Source organism: Octopus bimaculoides, chromosome 24 (assembly GCF_046866305.1).
Source record: "Octopus bimaculoides isolate indiv1 chromosome 24, ASM4686630v1, whole genome shotgun sequence".
Lineage (NCBI taxonomy): Eukaryota > Metazoa > Mollusca > Cephalopoda > Octopoda > Octopodidae > Octopus > Octopus bimaculoides.
Window position 1 is genome coordinate 5,873,625 of NC_142951.1, and position 22,631 is coordinate 5,896,255.

General features: G+C 35.5%; 1 protein-coding gene across 1 annotated transcript in view; it reads right to left on the minus strand.

Moving 5' to 3' along the window:
- Nucleotides 1-22,098, minus strand: part of LOC106879255 (ubiquitin-conjugating enzyme E2-17 kDa) — a 60,269-nt gene extending 38,171 nt beyond the window's left edge. The window contains exon 1 of the mRNA XM_014928752.3: nucleotides 21,862-22,098. Within this exon, the coding sequence (XP_014784238.2) occupies nucleotides 21,862-21,885 (24 nt within the window). The 5' untranslated portion in view covers nucleotides 21,886-22,098. The remainder of the gene's footprint in view (nucleotides 1-21,861) is intronic.
- Between the last annotated feature and the right edge of the window lie 533 nt (nucleotides 22,099-22,631).

Below are 22,631 nucleotides of genomic sequence, written 5' to 3' on the forward strand. Positions count from 1 at the left end.
AAAAGAGATCAATAAAACAATAGAATAAGTATCAGGTTTTAAAAGAAAAGTACTGGGGTCAAATTCTTTGACTAAACCCTTTGAGGCAGTGCCTTGGCCAAAGCCTTAAAGAATGAAACAAGGTAAAAGTTATACTTTAGAGGAACAAGGTAAATGTTGCTGAGTAAAGTAAAACTTTTAAAACATTCTTAAAGCAACTGTGAAACATTGATAATGTCAATTTAGTGGGGTACCTTGAGTACACGAATACACAATGGTAGAGGCAAAGCTGACAAGAGACAATTGCCAAAGGAAAGCAGTCTGTATAGTTGCTACATAAAAGAGCAGTAGTAAGAGAATCACTGCCACCAGCCTACCTAAATTGGAATGCCAGCCATACAGGTTGGTGAAACATGAGTAAGCACTCAAAGAAAACAAGACAGGTAAGTCAAGGCAGTAAAGGATTATTTGTAGAAGATACAGATAATAATAAAAAAGAAGAAAAAAAAAAGAAACAACAGAAAAAAAGCTTTCAGTTATTGATTATTTTCGAATTAACCAATACAACAGTTAAAATTAGCATTAACGAAAACAGCATGCTTGCCATGAAAGCTGATGTGACAGAAACAGAGGAAAGACTAGACAAGGTTTATGAGAAAAAGAAAAAGGTCAACGGTTTATCACAATGACTAATGGTATTTTAACCAAGATTATTCCTTTTTGTATACCTAAGCCTACATTTTCCATGAAGGAATTTAGCTGCTCTATCTAGCGAGTCGATTATAGAAAGATTGACAATAGATGATGGTAGTAGTTGAGTTTCATATATCTCCAGAGGATTGTAAATGTTAAAGAAACTGATATACAAAAGAATGCATTATCAGTGAACTAAATTTAGGACCTGAAGAACAGGATTCCATATGCAAGATATTGAGAGGACCGACTGTATTCCATTATCATGTTGTCCCTTCAATGTCAACCCCATAAACTTAGAAATGTATACACCCATGAGAACTTTTCTCTGATTTCATTGTAGACATCAAAACGAAGAGATTAAGGAGAAAATCTGTATGAAACTAATAATAGTAACATTTTTTTTACAGACCAACTTCATAAGAAGCAGAGTTAAGTATGTAGGTAATACAACTCTAATAGGTACATAAAGTACATTGGTATTAAGTGTACTGGACAGCTGATATTAAGAGCAGCTTAAGACCAAAGGTTACGGCAGGCATAGTTTGTAGTAACAAACCAATTCTATTACCTAATTTGATTCAGTGCTGGAATTAATGCCAATGATAACGAAGTTTGAAACAAGTCTTGAGAATACAAGACTTACTATGATGATCAAAAGTTTAATAAACAATACAGTTTATTAGATATGTGTACATGAAAAAGATTGGTTTAAAGCTAATTATCCATGAAGAATGTTGAGGGGAGGGAAGGAGAGAAAGAAATATAACGGTTTTGACATACAAGATCATGATTTCAAGAAAAGCATAACCAACAAGGTCTGTAAACTAACATGGTATTGATTGCTTGGTAGTGAGCATGCAACTTAGACAATTCTATAATACAATGGATGCCCACAAGTAAAAATCTAATTACACCAAATAACAGATAGATTGGATAGTTTATCAGAATGAGATTTTCATGAAAGACAATATTTGCAATAAAGCTTTTAACACAAATGTAGATTTGACCTTCAAAATATTTGACTGTTTTTGCTTCTTTTTTTTATATAAAATCTTGTACTTTTAAATCAGAAAACTTTAATAAAATAATTGAAAATTTATTTTTGAACTATCGATATCATAATATGCATTATATTAAAATCAAGACTGCTAAACAGGCTTTCTATTTTAAGGAAACAGTTCAGCCTTGATTAACTGCCGATCAACTCATTTAAAGTCCACTTTTCCATGCTTGCATGGGTTGGGCTGAGTTTATTTGATGTATATCTTCTATGGCCAAATTCCTTCTTGTCATCAACCTTTACCCATTTCCAAGCAAGGTTAATATTTTCCTCCCCTGGCCAGACGTTCTTGTAGAAATGACACTGCTTGTATGAGTGACACTCATTTACACCTAATTAGATGTCAAGACAAGGAGATACAAACACACACAAACCCACAGGCTTTTCTTTCAGTTTCCACCAACCAAATCCATTCACAAGGCTTTGGTCAGCCCAGTGCTATAGTAGAAGACACTTGCCCAAGGTGCCTCACATTCCCTAAAATTGAGCACTGCTCTAATAAAAAATTTTAAAAAAACTCATCAATAATCTCACATCAACACCACATTCTTAAATCATACCTTATCTTTAGAGAAAAAAAAAATCAGGTTTCATAATATAATCCTAAATACACAAAGACAATATGGTTATGACCAGAATGGCTTCGATTGCAAGGTCTACTTCATCAGGACTGATTTAAGCAAAACACTTCTTTGCATTCAAAACCATTTCATCTTGGACCACTTCCACAGTTGCAGTCATACTAACCTGGTTAACCATTATTCCCCTTCTTTTTATTATCCATCTACCTCACTCCTTAGAAATAAGGAAACAATGTTTTAAACATTATTCCAAGAACAACCATCCTGTGGTGCTTCTTGCCATGTATTTTCCACACAATATTAACTTCCAGTTTTCTCAAACACGAGATTAATCTTAATCTTAGATTAAGTAATCTCCGAAAGCTCCCATAGGCCCTAATTTTTCTTCCTATTCAGACCGACCTATCCTTTAAGATTGATATCATCCACCTACAACTAATGCACAATACGATGATATTTTCGCAATTCGTAGCAATGAAAGGGAATGAGTCATTGTCTGTGTAGTAAGAGAATCTGTGCTACTTTAGTAACTTCACCCATCAAATGTCACATTTTCTTTTTAACCCTTTAGCATTTAAACCGGCACATCCGGCCCAAATATGCCTCCCGTTGTATGTTCAAATTGGCCAGAAAAAGTCTCACACACACATCCTATAACATCATTCTAAACATCGTCAAAATCTCAAATCTATGAGATAACACATAATTATGAACAAATAAGCTTTACACTTGTCAGTAATTTGAACACTAAAGGGTTAAACAACTTCTACTTCTCCAATTCTCTGTTTTGCAGATTTTGAAAACACTAAGAAGAAATGAGCCTCCATGTGAGCTAACAAGGACGGCTCTATCTATTCACTTGTCCTACAAGAATACGGAAATCTCTCAAACCACACTTGACAGTCTATAAAGGGAAGGGGAATAAATATGGTCCTAGGAATTGTAAGTCTGAAAGGAAAACAAGTGGTCATAGTATAAAGTCTGGTTAATTTATTGGATCAAACCCAACTAAAGGATATACTACAAGTACATCAGCCCATCCAGAACCCAGTCTATTTTTTTTTAATGATTTAATCAGGAAGGGAGGGATTTATTCCCCAGATCAGAAACTTAAAGAGGATTCCACCAAAGGAATCCAAGGACCAGATGAAAGTGTTAAACTGAGCCAAGAACTGGAACAAGCCTCTTTAACAAGCTTCTACACAGTTTCCGTCTACTACTGGGATTGACTCCAAAATCACATAATTGTCAATTCCAAATGTCTACAGTAATACTGCAGCAGATTCCAGGAGTGAAGCCAGAGTGTTGACGCTTTGAAGATAAAGGTGCTTTATCAATTAAACAAGACACTAATCCAGACAAATTATCAACAAGATTTATACATTTTCAGATTTAAATCCAATTTCCAATTAGCTGCTGAATATTTTTCATGTTAATTTATAGATGGTTAAACTTGGTGTATAACCTTGCCAGTTATTAAACTAATCTCTCTGCATACTCCTCATTCTCCTCCTCCTCACACAGGACCAGAAGTTCATTGCTAAAAACAATAACCACCAGATGTAAACTGGAATAAAACCAGTGTTAAGAAGTTTTAAATCAAACTATCTGCAAAAACAGTAAAATAAATTCAGAAAGACAGTAATTACAAAGCGTGACAACGTTAAGAAAATCTATTAATATATAACTGGCATGAATAACCTTTTCCAAGAAGTGGGTTGCATGAGACACAGCTCATTATCAGGCGGACAACATTACTAAAAATATTCAGGCGTGCCATTCAGAAAGTCCCATGAGTCACAGGGTGTCCACGACGGATTGAGAAAAACCATGTCATGAGATAAGACAATACTAATGATTCCAAACAAAAGAATTCAGCCTAGAAACATCACTGTTTCTTCACTTTTTAAACATATTGCACATAAGATGTACCATCCTGAGCGTGACCGTTGCCAGTACCGCCTGACTGGCCTTGTAGGGTTTTCGAGCGAGATCGTTGCCAGTGCCCCTGGACTGGCTCTTGTGCGGGTGGCACATAAAAGACACCATTTCGAGCGTGGCCGTTTTCGTGCGGGTGACACGTAAAAGCACCCACTACACTCTCTGAGTGGTTGGCGTTAGGAAGGGCATCCAGCTGTAGAAACTCTGCCAAATTAGATTGGAGCCTGGTGTTGCCATCCGGTTTCACCAGTCCTCAGTCAAATCGTCCAACCCATGCTAGCATGGAAAGCGGACGTTAAACGATGATGATGATGATGATGATTGCACTCAACCTGCTTGAAATAAAATCTCATGGGATATTTTAACCCTTGAACTCCTTAGCAGTCAGATTACTCTGGCAAATGTAACATTTATTTGCATTGTTTTGAATTAATCATGCATTATCTCATAGCTTCAAGATCTCAACAATGTGATTGTATATTTCTAGAATGACATGGTTAAGTAGGTGTTGAGAGGTTGGATCTGGCCAGTCTGAATTGAAAACAGAATATTTGGGCCGGATATGGCCAGCTTAAATGCTAAAGGGTTAAGCATTTAAACCATATCCAACCCTAATATTTCAGTGGTTATATGTTCAAACCAGCCAAATCTGACCTCTCACACCTAACCTACAATCTGTTTCTAACAATGAAGTCACATCATCAAAATCTTAAACCATGTGAGTAAAGAAGCAATATATTTGACACAGTAATCTGAATGCTAAAAGGGTTAATCCTTAATACACCCAATAAAAGACCAGATGAAGAGAGAGATGGGAACACGTGTTCCAAGGTTTGTTAATTTGGGGGCTGACTAGGCTTAAACATCTGCAACGACCAGAAAATGGGATTTCAATCTATTCTGACAACCATCTGAATTACCTACTCATTGAATTAGCATGTAAGTGGCAGAGTATTCCACAGGCATCTGTTTGAATTATTAACATAGACGCAGGCATGAGTATGTGGTGAGAAGCTTGCTTCCTGATTACATGGTTCTGGGTTCAGTCCCACTGCAAGACATCTAGAACAAATGCCTTCTATGATAGTCTCAGGCTGACCAAAGCTAGATGGAAAGTGAAAGAAGCCCATGTATATATCTATGTATTTGCGCCCTCATTATCACTTGACAACCAGTGTTGGTGTGTTTACATCCCCATAACTTACTGGTTCAGCAAAAGAGACCAATAGAATAAGTACCAGGCTTTTAAAAATAAGCACAGGGGCAATCCATTTGACTATAAATTCTTCAAGGCAGTACCCCAGCATGGCCACAGTCTAATGACTGAAATAAGTAAAAGATAATCAGGATGAATCAATGTAATATTGTATGACAGTGTTACACTGAATTACAGGTACAGTCCATCTGATAGGCTTCCTTATAGTTTCCATCAACCCAAGATAACCTGCAATGGGATCAAATTTCAGGCTTTGTGATTGCAAAGCAGACTTCTTCCCTATTTGGCCATGCTACACTTCTTAATCAATCACTTCAAATTCTAATATTTAATAACACATTACTCATAACCTAAACGAGAGAATTTGTTGAACAACGTTTTCTAACAATGAACATTATTATGTTGCCCACTGCCCCTACCATTTTTTTAAATAGGAAATTCAAACAATTATTTTATTTTCTCTCTATAGTCAACATCCATCCTGCCATGGCAGACGGAAAATACAGATAAAACAGTCAATAAACCAAAAACGTTTTCAATAATTACAAAGAAAATGTTATCTAAATAATAAAATTGTTTAATCACAAGTCAACCTTGACTGAACAGCTTCTATGGTCAAATGTGTTTAGACATCAAACATCCTGTCTTGTACATCTAGGACTACATTTGGCCAATATGTCATCCTGTGTTTTAAAACACAAAGGAATGATTTGGCTGCTATTTCAAGCATAGCAGCCAAATCACTCCCAGATAGTTGTTTTCTTGTTGGCTTGATAATATGTCATTTAGCAACTTATCAAACTTGGTAGAGAAGATTTGTGATCAAAGCCACTACAAATGTGACCATCCCATCTTGCTTTCCCTATGTGCAGTGAACTCAGGACCATATTATTCAATGTGCTTTTTGTCTTTTGTTTCTTGGGGGGGGGGGGGGGGGGGGGTTAAGATGGTAGGATGTGATTTGAAGGAAATTTAGCAGTTCTTTCTAAAAGATGCTCCGTTGTTCATCAAAAGTCCTATTTGTTCTGATAAAATTGCACCAAATACCTATTAGTGCCCTAATCCATTAGCACTCAGATTACTGTCAAATGTAAAGCTTATCTCTTCCCATTGTTTTAAACTAATCATATATTATCTCTTCGCTTCAAAATTTCGATACGATCGTTTTAGAATGACATTGTAAAGTAGGTGTGAGAGGCTGGACCTGACTGGTTCGAACATGAAACTAGATAGACTATTTGCGCCTGAAACACTTTTGCCAATCCCAACAGCCTTCCACAATAATTAGTACTGCCTTGTCAGTCCGGCTCCCTTTAAACCCTATAGTGATCTTTTAAGGCTCCCAGTTAACTGTAATCGAAGTGGACAAGTAACCTGAGGTGGTACAGTTGTGGATTAAGCAAAACAACCCTTTTTCAAAACCTGACATCATCAAGCAGAAAGCACTTCTCAGGCATACCATTCAGGAAGTCCCACTGACCACAGTTTGTCCTTAACTTAACCAAGGGAATTCCAGTTGCCCTTCTTTGTTTTTTTTTCCCCACTCTTTAGCACTTAAACCAGTCGTATCCAGCCAAAATACTCGACTTGTTTTATGCTCAAATCGGCCAGATCTGGCCTTTTATACCTACCCTACAACATCAATCTAAAAATAACCAATCACATCATTGAAATCTCAAAGCTGTGCAGTCAAAACAAAGCATTACATTTGATAGAGTAATGTGAATGCTAAAGGGTTAGAGCTTGATTTAATAGCCAACCAAAGAACTATATCTAGCAGCAGATCAAAATGCTAGACATAACAGTTACAGCTCTCCCAAACCACATCCTTGGCCCTATGATTTTACATGGACAATTCAATTCAGAACTTAATTTTGGAATTGTAGCAGCAGATGCTTGTACAAGTTCACAGATGAACCAATGAGGAAGATTCTAGAAATAGCAGGCCTGCTTCCCTCAAAACACAGCCTGCCATCTTAAAAAAGAAGAACCAGATATGACCCTAGCTACAACCATTTGTGAGAATAAAGATTATAAGGTCACAGTTGGAACACGTAGTTCTGCTCAATCAAGATTGATCAGAGGTTAAAATAAATCAAAGTTTATTGATAACAATGAACAGAACTTTTTTTTTTAATCAAACAGGTTACCTTTCTGGTTTTACACACAAACTGAAATATGTTTATACTAAATTTAAAGGCCCTTAAATAAAACGTCCTTATTTTAAAGTGGAAACCAGCTTTAACATCGAAATGTGAAATTAAAAACACTAATTTTTTTTTTTTTTTTGAAACCAGTCGTTAGATGATTTACCAGTTAATGAATGTCATACTCTGTTAATTGTTGTCGGGAAGCAGAAACTGCGAGGACAAACACATTAAACAGAAAATACATCATAGGTCTTTATAGATAAGGAAGGAGAAATGCTTTAATACATAGGATCTGTTTAACCTTCACAGACTCTCTACATGGTGACTTGATCCGCTAGAAAAAACAGCCTACTCACACATAATTATCTTACAGAAGACACAAGGTCATCTTAGATAACAGGAGAATGTACAAGAGATTAGATTGGCTTTTGGCCATAGGTCTTCTTGATCAAGGGTTGAATTGGAGCTAAACAAGTTCCCCTCACTCTATGGCCACCAACACTCAATCGGTTCTGTTCAAGTCAAGTCATTAAAACTGAGGGCAAGTCATTCAAAAGGATTTAATCACCAAATTATAAACAAACACCATTGTGAAACAAGAGACGACCAAAGAAGGTTGTAATTGTCTTGTTCTAAGTGAACTCTTTGTCATCACACACACACACACAATGTAATCAAAATCGTTCCAGCCATGACCATCCTGTCTTTTGCATTTCCTGACAGTGTATCTAGAAGGAGGTGGGATCTTTCCTCGTAAACACAATACGATGCAAGTTGTGGGAAATTCAGCTATTTCTAGCACAAAGATTAATTATTCCTTTAAGGGGTAAAACTGGTTGCTCTTTCATTTGGACTGAGCAACTGAGAGACTCCTTTACTGGAATGCTTTAGTGGATAACCTACTTATTGCCAAAGTGCTGTACCACACACATCAGACACAACATTGTGCAAACAGTTTTATATCCAGATCAAAAAAACAAGCAGCAGCAGAAGATAAACCACAGTTATGCAATTTAAGTGATGCATGTATTATCTAGAATGGTAGAATAAGCTGCATAATTCAATCAGTAATCTACATTTATTCTTCACTCACTTCATAGTGTTAAGAGATTGGGTACTTTTACAAGACAGGCAAAGAGAAGCACTTACATGGTCACTTCACCTGCTACAAATAGCCAAATCTCTCACAAAATCACTCCCATGGGAGAGGGAGGGGCTTAACATAAATATATATGCATGCATGTACATATATGTGAATCTACATGTGTCTATATTCGTCATTGCTTAACGTCCGTTTTCCATACTGGCATGGTTTGACTGGGGTCTGGGAAGCCAAGAGGCTGCACCAGGCTCTAGTCTGATCTGGCAAGGTTTCTACAGCTGGATGCCCTTCCTAACGCCAACCACTCCAAGAGTGTAGTGGGTGCTTTTTTTTATGTGCCACTAGCACAGGGGCCAGGCATCGACCACGATTGGGTGGTGCTTTTTACATGCCACTGGCACAATATAAGGCATTAACCCTTTAGCATTCAGATTACTGTCAAATGCAATGCTTATTTGTTCATATTGTTTTGAATTAATCATGCCTTTCTCTCTCATAGCTTTGAGATTTCAATGATGTGACTATTTATAGAATGACATTGTAGAGGAAGTATGAGAGGTCAGATCAGGCTCGTTTGAACATAAAACAGAATATTTTGGTTGGATACAACTGGTTTAAATCCTCAAGGGTTAGAGAAGTTCACTTAGAAACTACATGGTTTTAGGTTCAATCCCACTGTGCAACACCTTGGGGCAAGTGTCTTCTACGATAGACCCAGGAGGACCAATGCCTTGTGAGCGAATTTGGTAGATAGAAACTTTGCAGAAGCCTGCCGTATATCATTGATTTCATTTAATATCTAGTTTATCATTTAACGTTGACTTTTTTCCATGCTATTTTGGCTTAGATGGGAGGAATCTGAAGCAGGATTTTTACAGCCAAATGCACTTTTTGTCAACTCTAACCTTTTTTTTCAAGTAAAAGATTTCAAAAGCATTCAAAATCACAGAATTTGTCAACAGGAAATGTCAACAACCAATTGCAGCCAATGAGATCAACATCCACAGCTTTGTAGTTTTGTAAATATTTACAGACAAATGTGTATACATATATACACATACAGGGCAAGTTTATTTGTTTCATTTAACCAAATTCACTCACAAGAGCTATAGGAAGCACTTGTCCAAGGTGCCATACAGCAAGGCTGAACCCAAAGCTACACAGTTGAAAAGCAAACTTCTTAACCACACAGCTATGTGTTTGTCTTACCACTTGAAGACTGGTGTTGGTTTTCTTACATTCCCATTAAAAGTTTGGCAAAAAGAAACAATCCTCATATATATATATACATATATATATATATATATATATATATATATATACATACACTAAGGAGTTACTGAAAAGTTCTTGGCTTTGGGTAAAAGAAAATACAGGAAAATCAGTTAATTATGATTTTATTCAACATCTCAGATTCACACATTTATTGCAGTGGTCCTTCAGTTTTTCTAAACCCTGTAAAAAAAAAAAAACTTGGAAGATTGGGCCTCCAACCAGGCCTTTCACAATACCCTTAAAGCCAGGAACTTTTCAGCACTCTCTCATATAGAATCCTACTTTTTTGTAGGATTATGTATGACTAAATTGTCATAACTGTCTAATCCAAACCAGCAATGGAAAAATAAAACTTGAATGATGACTATGACTGTTCAGTGTGTCCCTTAAATTAAGGTGGCAGGGTTTATATGTTATTTCTAAGAGTGCAATATGTGATGAAAGGAAAGGCTGACAGTATTTCAGTTACGTATATTAGATATACTTACATAAGCTCCAACATACTGATAAGATTTGAAAGGTCAAAAGGCCTCTCAAAAGACATTCACATAGAATCAAAATTAATATGGAAACTATGTCAGTAACCAAGACCAACTTTAACTTTGACAAATTAGGAAATACATTGAGCAAACTGCCCTTTCTACCTCAAACTTCCATTGTAGGAAAACCAAAGCAATACGTTTTTTCAAACCTCATGGGACAATCACATTTCTGTAAAGACAGATCTCTCTCCAGCACCTGCAACTATATTGTTTGGATTTGGGTTGACTGAGCACAACTATGAATTAAGTCACTGCAATCATGACCATCTTGTCTTTAATCTCTTTTTCCTTTTTGGTTGTGGGAAGAGGGAAACATAAATAGGCCTACATATTTAATATGTCCTCTTATTTGAGAGAAGTGTGACTTGACTGCTATTTCTAGCAGGTTGAATGACCAGAGGCCATTGGTAGACTTTAGGGCAGCTGTTCTCAACTGTGGATCTCAGAGCCACAGGCAGCCCTCAAGCATCCTTCTCCTAGTCCCCCAACAGTCTTCTCTCTATAAATTTTTCTTTGACTTGTGCTTTACTTTTTTTGGTGCAGCCCCCTAAAAAAAAGTCCAGGTTTTGGATCTGGCCCAGATATCAAAAAAGGTTTAGGGTCTTTTGAAACTGCAAAGCCAAGAACTAGTAGACCAAAATTACCCAGTGCCAGTTTAGATAAGATGGCAATTCACACAAGAAATGAGTCAGCACAATTATGACTGCTGACCCAAAGCAGCATTTAAATCTTGACCGCTGGACAAACAACCCAACAGAAAGACAAAACTGACTGAAAAAGAGATAATGACGAAACCATTCAGTTCAAGGTTGAGTAGAGGTGGTGTTGTAAGTGCATCCAGTTGTAAAATACCTGCAAGTCAGACTTGGCAAAAAAATTGGCTCAATCATCCAACCCAGGGTGGTAGCAGCAACAACAAAAAAAAAAAAGAATACAAAAGAAAACGTGGAAATCAATAAACAAGATACTGATGTCTAATGCAGTATAAACTGCAAATATAACTTTAAACAGAACACTCCTAAAACAGGAGAGAGAGGGGGGGGCAGGTGGGTGAAAGTTCTGGAAACAGAACTGATTCTTTGACCAAAGAGAGCAATTGTCATTTATTTCACTTTTCTTCTAGTTCGTCCTGCCTATAAATAGAAGCTGATTAAAATCATTAAGAAAGCTCTAAATAAATGCCTCCATACACCAAAACTGGTAGACGAACGAAAATGTCCGTAAACTACTGGATACTTAAAACAAAAAAGACAAGAAGCTGGTGGGCGATTACTGCACTACAAACAAACTGGCTTAATTCCAGATAGTTTTTTTTTAATTTTTTTTTTTTATCAAGAACATTGACAAACTTCGAAACTACATATCTTAAACGTTTTTTAAAAACCACACACACACACAACCACACACGTATATATATTGTTCATTAGATACAGATTCATTTGTAAAACATTTAAGATGTAACTTAAAAACGATATTCTAAAACAACGAATAATAGAGCTCAGTCAGACAGGTCTGGCAAACCCAAGCAACAACAAGGTGATCTATATACTGCAAAACAAAGTTCATTGAACCGCCCAGATACGTAACAAAAGGGGGGGGGGAGTTCTAGTTTTTTTTCTTTCTTTTTTTTCAATTTCTTTTACAGTAGCAGCAAAATAGCTAAAAATACAATCTTCTTAATCATATTTTTACATGTTATATACTAGAATGGTTCGCTGGATTAGTATTAAAAAAAAAAAAAAAAAACTATCCCGGTCAGTTTTCTTGGATAACCTTAGTGAGCTTTTTGAGGAAAGAGGGAAGGGCATTAAAATTCCAGGCCCGCCAAATTCCCTAAAATGGTTGCAATACTCTTGGCAAGTATCAAAAGATAAAAAAAAGAAAAAGTTTTCTCAGACCTATTTCTACATCAAACTAAAAAAAAGGTGCCTAACCTACAATCTTGATAATTTCCCCCAGATTTGCAGCTCTGGGCCCATGAAGAACAAGCCATTGGTTTTTCAACCAACAACAACACCAATCTAGACATTATGTATCGCCTACATCAATTGATTGTTTTTCAAGCTTAAACATTATTCGGCTTTGGCTGTTGTTTCTAACAGGTCGACCGATCATGTAGAGAGAGAGAGAAAGAGAGAGAGATAGCCAAGTATTGCTTCAATGAACTTAACAGAAGATACCGGTCTTGCTTTAATATCATACCTTTTGTACTAGTGCCTATTGAGAAATCCAGACAACCATATCATGCACATATATATTATATACATGCTGTCTGAATAAAACCACAATATACGGTTATTCCCCAATACATTTATTTCTATACAAAGCGAAACTTAACCTTTCCTGATGCAAATATGAATGGGAAGAAGGAAGTTGAAGGTATTATTTCAATTAGCTTTAAAGCAATGTTTTTCTAAACTGACAATTGCTATTATAGAGAGAGAAAGCCGAAGCAGGCAATTGATGAAACTAAGCACTACCAATAGTATATTAATAATAGCAATCAATATAGAATACTTGGCAGGGACGGAGCCAACCACTGGAAACTTGAGAGACTTTTCCACCAGGTCTTAAGTTTTATTTCGTTTTAGAAACCAACAACAGGGCGCAGGCGGGACTCTGTGGTAAGTTTGCCTCCCTACCACAATGGTTTCAGGTTCAATCCCACTGCATGGCGCTTTGGACAATTATCTGCTACTAATAGCTCCGAGTTGATCAAAGCTTTGAACGGATTTAGAAGACAGAAACAGAGAGAGAGGGAGAGTGTGTGTGTGTTTTGAGCCCGTAACTTAGCGGTTCGGCAAAAAGAGACTCACAGAATAAAGTAATCAGACTTTAAAAAGTCTAAACCTTTCAAGGTGGTTCCCCAGCATGGCCGTAATCAAATGACGAACATGATTTTTAAAAAAACCGTATAACAAAGAGAAACAAGCTCACGAGAAAGATAATGGTTGTGCGACGGGTTAGAAATAGCAACCAAATTTCCTTTAAATCATACCAAGCGTCTTTCAATGGGGGAAGGCCTAATATAAAACATTGTCAAGATTGAAAAGAATGTAGATTATGAATTGTTGGCGCATGTGTATATAAAGAGAAGAAAACGGGTCGACTCCAACTGCTTTTCAACTTATGCGGCAAACCGACGAGCAAAACGTGGGTGCTTATTACGTTTACTAAACTGAAAGAAATAGCAGCCAAAAAAACGAAAACCACACTAGACAATAATAGTCCCCAGTTACTTACTATATAAGAAGAAAAAATTATTAAAGAAATCATAAAACGAGATGGTAGATATCTCAGACCACAAATATGCTCGATCGGGGCCATTGGCCTGTAAAGACCGAAACAAACTAGCGACATATGTAACAATGTTACAACACACTAACCGAACAAAAAGCTTCGTCCGAAATCACAAAACAATTGAAACTTACATACACTGAATCCTAGCAACCGCCAGCCTTCTCTTTTCATCATATACTTTTATTTAATATATAGAAACATCTACACATTAGCTTCAGGATATTAAACCAGCTTATAATCATACTAAACTATCTCCCATGATTTTTATATTTAAATTCTCACTCTCTCCCTTTTATATTTCAATATTTCTCCGAGAGAAAGACACAACCATCCTTTTCGGTTATAAACTATTTCAAAAAATCATATATAAATAAAACAGATTAAAACAGAAGTATAACATTTCAGGTATAGAATAATAATAAAAATAATAATAATAATAGATTGTTTAGTGTGTAACATATATTACTTACACACATGCAATCAGCTGATAATGAATCGATCGGGCACAGATAAAAGCTAACCCAAAAACAAAACAAAAAAATTAACATGCTTATAATTCTTTTCAAGGTGGAAACAAAAAAAATAAAAATTATTAATTACAGCTTTTCTTTCCTAATCATCTATTTATCTGGAATACCGCTCCCAACTACCTTTCACCGCCTCGATTTCTTCTACCCACTTCGAATCGTTTAATGTTAGCAGCAGAGAGAGACAGACAGACAGACAGAGAAAGAATGGAAGCCAATTCCAGCATCGGAAGAGAAAACCGGGACCCATCCTCACCACTTGTTCGTGTAGTTACGTAAGGAAATCTAGAAATGCCATTCACACCAGAACATACACTAACACTGGTGTGTATGTGTGTATAAGAAGCACTCACTCAAAAAATATTCTCACAGTGAAGTCGTCCATTCATATTTTTTTTTTTCTTTTCACCACACTCCTATTTCTCTTATGTAGGAACCTCATGATTTACGAGCCAATGACTGTGACTGAAGGATATATATATTACATAATGTTAAACTGAAATAATAATACATAATCAAAAAAAGAGGGGATGATCACGGCAGATACGCCTTCTATCGTAAACCGATTGTAGTCTATAACTACACACATAAGAGTTTAATAAAAGGACACGTCAAACAATAAGACAGGATGGTCACTGACGGGACGCCTTTGATCACAGGTATATTCCATCAGGGTTAAACAACAACTCTATAGTTTGGTCGAGTTAAAATTAAATCTAGTTGCTTTGTACAACTGAGATCGAGCAGGAGGACTACAGGATCCAAGCTAATAAGATCCAGTCGTTAACATCCGGTATTTTTCGGGGCGCGGAGGACTTACAGAAATTGGGATTTTCCTTATTTAACGACACAGTAGGGTGTGATTCGAGAAATTTCGCTGCAACTTCTAGGAGTGACTCCGTGGAGATGGGCATGTGTGTAGTTTGAGATTAATATTTAAAAAAAAAAAAGACAGTAACTGTGAAAACATCATTATCCAAACATTTAAACATATCTGGATAAAATAATAAACATTAGCTGTGTGTGTGTGTACACATACATACACAAACACTACACGCAAGCCACTGTGTAGATTCGTGTTTTAAAAAATTAGTACCCACAATCTTAACAGATTAGATATGACAATGCAGTCCTAGGTACATAAAAATAAGAGATGGCCACGACTAGAATGACTAAGTCCATAGGTTTGTCCAACAGCTAAACGGTGTAAAAGCCTATACCTCGCAGTTCTATGTGCTAGGAATTGGCCAAATAATGCTTCTCATATATAATGGTTACACCATTTTTCATAACTGTACACAAGTGTTTAAAGAATACACGAGATGGTCCAACATAGACCGAGACAGACAATCCTTTCGGTACGACGCCATTCACCCACACGACCATCCCCCTCTTGACATAAAGAGGTTAGGTTGAAAAGAAATGGGTGGATGACATTGTCTCCTCATGCTGACACACTAGACCAATACCGAAGGATCGCACTGGACGTCGATGATCACAGATCATTTACTCTATGAAGCCTGACTGGAGACAAAACCACAATGTGTATGATTATATACATATATATATATATATATATATATATACACACACACACGACTGAACAAAGAGTTTATACTCATGCAAGTTAAAGAATAACCAAATTTTCCTCAAAACATACTGGAATGTTTAAAAAAAAAACAAGGCAACATTAGACCCTCAACTGAGACAAAAGAGACGGCTGGATGCTTTAAATAGTTGGAACAGCTTTGATCATGGATGTGGGTCAATAAAAAGGTTGAACCAAACCGAGTTTATACAAGGACCGTGTAAAATGTTAAACCCGAACTCCCTTCTCTTGGTTTAAATGAGAAACTACTATGGCTGTAGGCCCCATTGCGCGGCACCTTGGGCAAGTGTCTACGGTAAATTTAGAGAAGCCCGTCCTTGTATGTATGTGTGTGTGTGTATATATATATATATGTATATACATATATATATATATATATATATAATATATAGCATTATGTCTGTCCACCACCACCACCACCACTGGACAACCGGTGTTGATTTGTTTACGTCCCATAAATTAGCGGTTCGACAAAAAAGGAATGACAGAAGAAGCGTCAGGCTTAATAAAAAAAAAGTAATGGGGTCAATTTGTTCGACTACACACTTCAAGGCGACGCCCCAGCATGGCCGTAAGTCCTATAACTATGATTGAGGCAATAACACACATAGATAGATAGACAAATAGATAGATAGATAGATAGATAGACAGATAGATAGACAGATAGATAGACAGATAGATAGATATGCGCCACATTTCTTGATCCTCTGTCACCTTTGTAAGGTTTAGCATGTAGATAGATAGAATGTGAAAAGATAAAAGCTTGCCGGTACACAAGGCATACGAGTGAAAACTAGCATGTCTAAAAACCAACAAGGTTCACCTGCAATAATAATAACAATAATAATGATACTAATAATAATAATAATGATAGTGGTGGTGTATCTGCAGTAAAACACAAATCGACATCTTTTCCCTACTCCTGCCGCTCCTCGTCCATACCACCGTCATCATCGCCCTCCTACCACCGTTATGATTATCACCACCACGACCACCACCATTGCCTTCCTCCTCCTACCGCGGTGGCGGTGGTGGTGGTGATGCATAAAGCAGTTGGGGAAAACGATTTCTGTGTATGTGTACACACATGTCGGAAAGCTATATATATTTTATATATATATATATATATATAGATATATATATATATATATATATATATATATATATATATATATATATATATATTAGGACGAACGAATGATAATGGTGTTGGAGAAACATCCATTACACATCAATGGAAGAGGAAAACGTGCTATCAGTGTAGCAATGTTGAGAGAGAGAGAAGGGGAGGCTGACAGAAAGTGAGAGGAAGGGCAGATCTCCAAGACTGAGGTGTATCAGAATCGGGGTGAGGAGGAGGAAGAGAAGCGAAATGGTGAATGAGAAGGAGGTGGGAGGAGAGGAGACGCTAGTGACTGTCCGTGGAGAGGATTGCAGATCGATAAAACTTAAATAAAGACAGGATAGATGATAGATAGATAGATATATAAATAAATATAGGTGCTAGTGTTTGTGGACATGATACACACACACATATATATATATATATATATATTTATATATATATACACATAGAGAACGGGAGAGAGAGAGAGAGAGTGTGAGAGGGGGACATGTTTTATATATAGAGGGAGAGAAAAAATAAAAAGAAAAACTAGACGATGATCCTTTTGGGGTTGGTTTTAGCGACGAAGAATTATCAGAAAGAGATTAGAGAGATTATAAAGAAACAAAATAACTGGGACCATGACGTCATGGTAAGCGATAGAAGAGCGACACTGACATATCACAGATACAGGATTATATAATATATATCTTCATAGTATCGCCTCGCTATACATTAGCATACATCTATATATATATCTATATATACATATGTGTGTGTGTGTATAAGAAAAAGTATGATACACACAAGATGAGAAAAGCCGGTCGGTTACAACGAAGAAAAGGTTTGCAACGTCAGAGCTCAGCATGCACCACAAACCGAGATACAAACAGAAGGTTCTGTTTCCAGGATGAATCCCGGCACAACGTTTCATAATTTTTTTTTTTTTTTAAATGAGCGGATAAAATTAACAAAGGCAATTTATATTTTACAAACTATACACCCCTGGGATATAATTTATATATACATATATATCAATACACTCAGCATAGATTACAATATATACATAAAACGGCACTATATATATATATATATATATATATATATGTGTGTGTGTGTGTGTATTACACATTATGTGAGTGTAATTTACACGCAACATACTCAGAGAAACGCGTACACAGTCAACAGAGTAACACATACGACAGACGCACGTACTCAGTGATGCTCATCGGAAGCTCAGACTGAGTGATGCCCATAAATGGGGCAGCAGAGTAATATCATGTGCAGCAGAGTAATATCAATGTGCTCAGCATAGTAATGATACTTTGAAAGTGTGGTCAACAGTGTTGCACGTACACTGAGCAGAGCGACAAATATACACTGCACATACTGCATACTCAGCAGATCGGCACACACACACACACTGCTCAGCAGAGTGCGCGCGCGCACACTGCATACTCAGCAGTTACACAAATATTGAGCATCTCTTCTCCCACATTCACTTAACATAGTTGAAGTATTATGTATACATACATTACACAGAGGCTCAATACAGAGTTATATACAAGCACACGAGAATATAGTTCAGTACTAACATATTCCATACAGACATACCCATTATATTTCAGTCATATTACTCCATACAATCCCAAAGCACATATTCCATTATAGTCAGAGACCTGCACACATTCCATATCGTCACACACATTCCATATAGCCAAACATATACAGGAACATTTTCCATATAGCCATACACACGTTCCATATAATCACAGACACATCCCAGTAACTAAGACATTCTATATAGTCATACACATTCCATATCATCATGCACAACATACCATAGTCACTCACAATTCCATAGTCACTCATACACACCATATTATAGCCACACACACACACACAGAGGAACATATTCCAGATAGCATAATCATATTTAAGCAGAAAACTATTCCTTTTAGCCAAGCCTAGCAAGCTGTTTCTCTCACTATACACGCAACACCACAAAACATCGAACAGATGGGGAAATTTATAGAATTATACATCTATAACACGATTAAATTTTATATACATCTTTTCATATCAAATACACAACGTCCATTAGAAAGAATATATAGACGAGAATGTGTATCGAATGTTGAGCAATTGCCGGCAAGTATAAAAGGATATATTTCCTTACACAGAGTCAAAAAATACTGAATACACACACTATATATATATACATACACACACACACACATTTCCTCCCTCAGTCACAGCCTCTACATTTAATATTTCTGTTTGGTTTAATATGGAACATGGGACGCATATAGAGATCACATCAAACACACACATATGCCTCTTAGCAAATACAATAGCCGGCATATATATATATATATATATATATATATATATATATATATATATAGATAGATAGATAGATAGATAGATATATAGAACATTATATTATATAGAACGTACAGGAACATGTACAGATAACTTGGAATAATGTAATAAATGGATGTCAGAAGCTAACACGAGAATATCGCTTCGTAAAATCTGAATCATTATTTTAGTAGCCGGACTAAAAAAAAAGTAGTATGCGTGTGTGTGTATATATATATATATATATATATATCTATACATACACACACACGTGTATAGAATACATTGTAATGTAGGTTTCTCTATATATATGTAGAAAACCTACTCACATGTCCATTTAATCATACCTACCTACATATACCTGTACCTAGGAATTATCATATAAACCATCTAAATAGATATATTAAAAGCATACCCCTTCACATGAAGATTATACATACGTGTGTGAAGATATATACGTAACATTTACAATATAGCTCCATATCTCGATTTTTAAGCAGCCGGGTAAAGACCGACATATGTATAGAACAAGACGATTACATATAACACACAATGAAACATATCTATGTGTGTTTGTGTGGATAGGTAGATAGATAGATTGAGATAGATCTGTGTGTGTGTGTGTATGTATGTGTATATATATATATATATATATATATATATATATATATTAGATAGATAGATAGATAGTTACACATACATAAATGTGGGTGGAAAAGACAGTATTTAGCAGAGGGCACACGCTATAAAAGATCTAAAATTTATACAACAGACTTTTTTTTAAATAAAATACAATGATGTCTAAAGCACTTGCTTGTTTTTCATGTATTAAAAAAAAACGGCTTCAATATTTAAAAGATCTTAAAAAATACAGAGAACACAAAAGAGAGAGTACACATATATATATATAAACTTATACCTTTTATACTCTCTTTCTCTCTATAGATAGATAGATAGATAGATATATCGGTATGTGGCTATTATATAAATGCATTTGAGAGGCGGTAGCTGCCGCCGGCGGCACACATTCATCAATTTTTGTACAACTGTTAAAAATGACAGTGAAACTGCCGCGGCTCTGGGGGAGGTGAGGCATTTTTCCTCTTCTAGGCCTTCTTCGTTTCAATTCGACATTATTACATACATTCAATACATCCATTATCAGACACTTAATAAAATACAAATGGGGGATCATTATACAAATAAGTACGGAGATATATAGATATATATGTGTATATATATTATATATAACCGACAAAACGGCGATGGATATTAATAAAAAAAAGAAGGGGGGAGAGAAGACATCTTAAAAGACTTTCCCCCCCTCTACACTAAAAAAAAAAAAGTATTTTCGCCCCATCACCCTTGCTTATATTCTTTCTATAGGTGTACAGGATATATATATATATAAATACATGCATAGACATAGAGTTAGGAGACGTATATACAATGTAGCTGATATATATATGGATATAACCGACAAACGACAAAACGGTGATGGATATATAAAGAGAGGGGGGGGAGAAGACATCTTAAAAAAGACTTTTCCTTTCTAAATCTCATCTACATTTTGCCTCCCGAATAAACCACCACAATGTAATTCTTTTTTTCAATCCAGTATATATATATCCCCCCCCCCATCCATATATTAGATATAATACAAATAGATATATATATATATATATATATATATACACACACACACATATAACGATGTGTAAAGTATATCTAAATACACACGAGTTACATATATATATATATGTATATATATTTATACATGGAGCGGATATAAATATATTATACGGATTGTTACATATATAATATATATATATATATATATATATACACACACATACAATGATGTGTATAGCATATCTAAATACACACGAGTTACATATATATACATATAGCTGATATAAATATATTATACGGATTGCTATATATATATACACACACATACAACGATGTGAATAGTATATATATCTAAAGACACACGAGTTACATATATATATGCACATATATATATATATATATATATACATGGAGCGGATATAATAAATATATTATACGGATTGTTATATATATAATACATATAGATATATATATAATATATACATATGTATAACCGACAAAACGGTGATGGATATAAAGAGAGGGGGGGGAGAAGACATCTTAAAAAAAGACTTTTTCTTTCCTAAATCTCATCTACATTTTGCCTCCCATATAAAACCACCATAATATAATCTCTTTTAATATACTACACGCATATTTCTTTCCCTAGCCACACAATATATATCCATCTATATACACACGCATACATGTATATTAATCATATATATATATACACACATATATATATACATGGATGTAGCATTTCATTTCATGTCTTCTTTATCTAAGAGCAAAGATCTCACCTTCTGAATTCTTTTCAATGCCATTTCTGTTTTTGTTTTGTTGTGTCTGTTATTTTGTGAATCTTTTTTTTTTTTCTTTTTAAAGAGGGAGGGGTGTGTTGTTTTGTAAGGGGTTCTTTTTTTTTTTTTTCAAACTGAATTTCAAAGCAAGGAAGCAGAAATTTTTTTTCCTTTCCTTTTTTTCTTTCGCCGAAAAATGTTACGCAGCTTTTCGCCTTTTTATTCCGGAATAACTACTAAGGTCTTGCTTGTCATGCGTGGAACACTCACACCAGCGGCATCTACCGGCAGAACCGACAAGCTCACGAACGAACGACAACTCGGGAGAAATTTTCTTTACCGATGCATGTATGTGTGCGCATGTACACACACATATACATATATAAATATATATACACACACATTTATATATATATCTACATATATATAGATATAGATATATATATGCATATATATATATATATATACACGCACACATTATATATATATATATATATATATATATATATATATACATATATACATTCTCATGTATATATACACATGAACATATACATACTTATACATACACATATATGTAAGCATATACATACATATACGTACCGACATTCACGTGTTTGTGTGTGTATATATATATATATATATATATATATATATATATATATATATATATAAACACACACACATGTATACACTCACATACATAGTATACATATATATATATATGCATATATACGATATTATATACATATACATTATCGTACATGTAT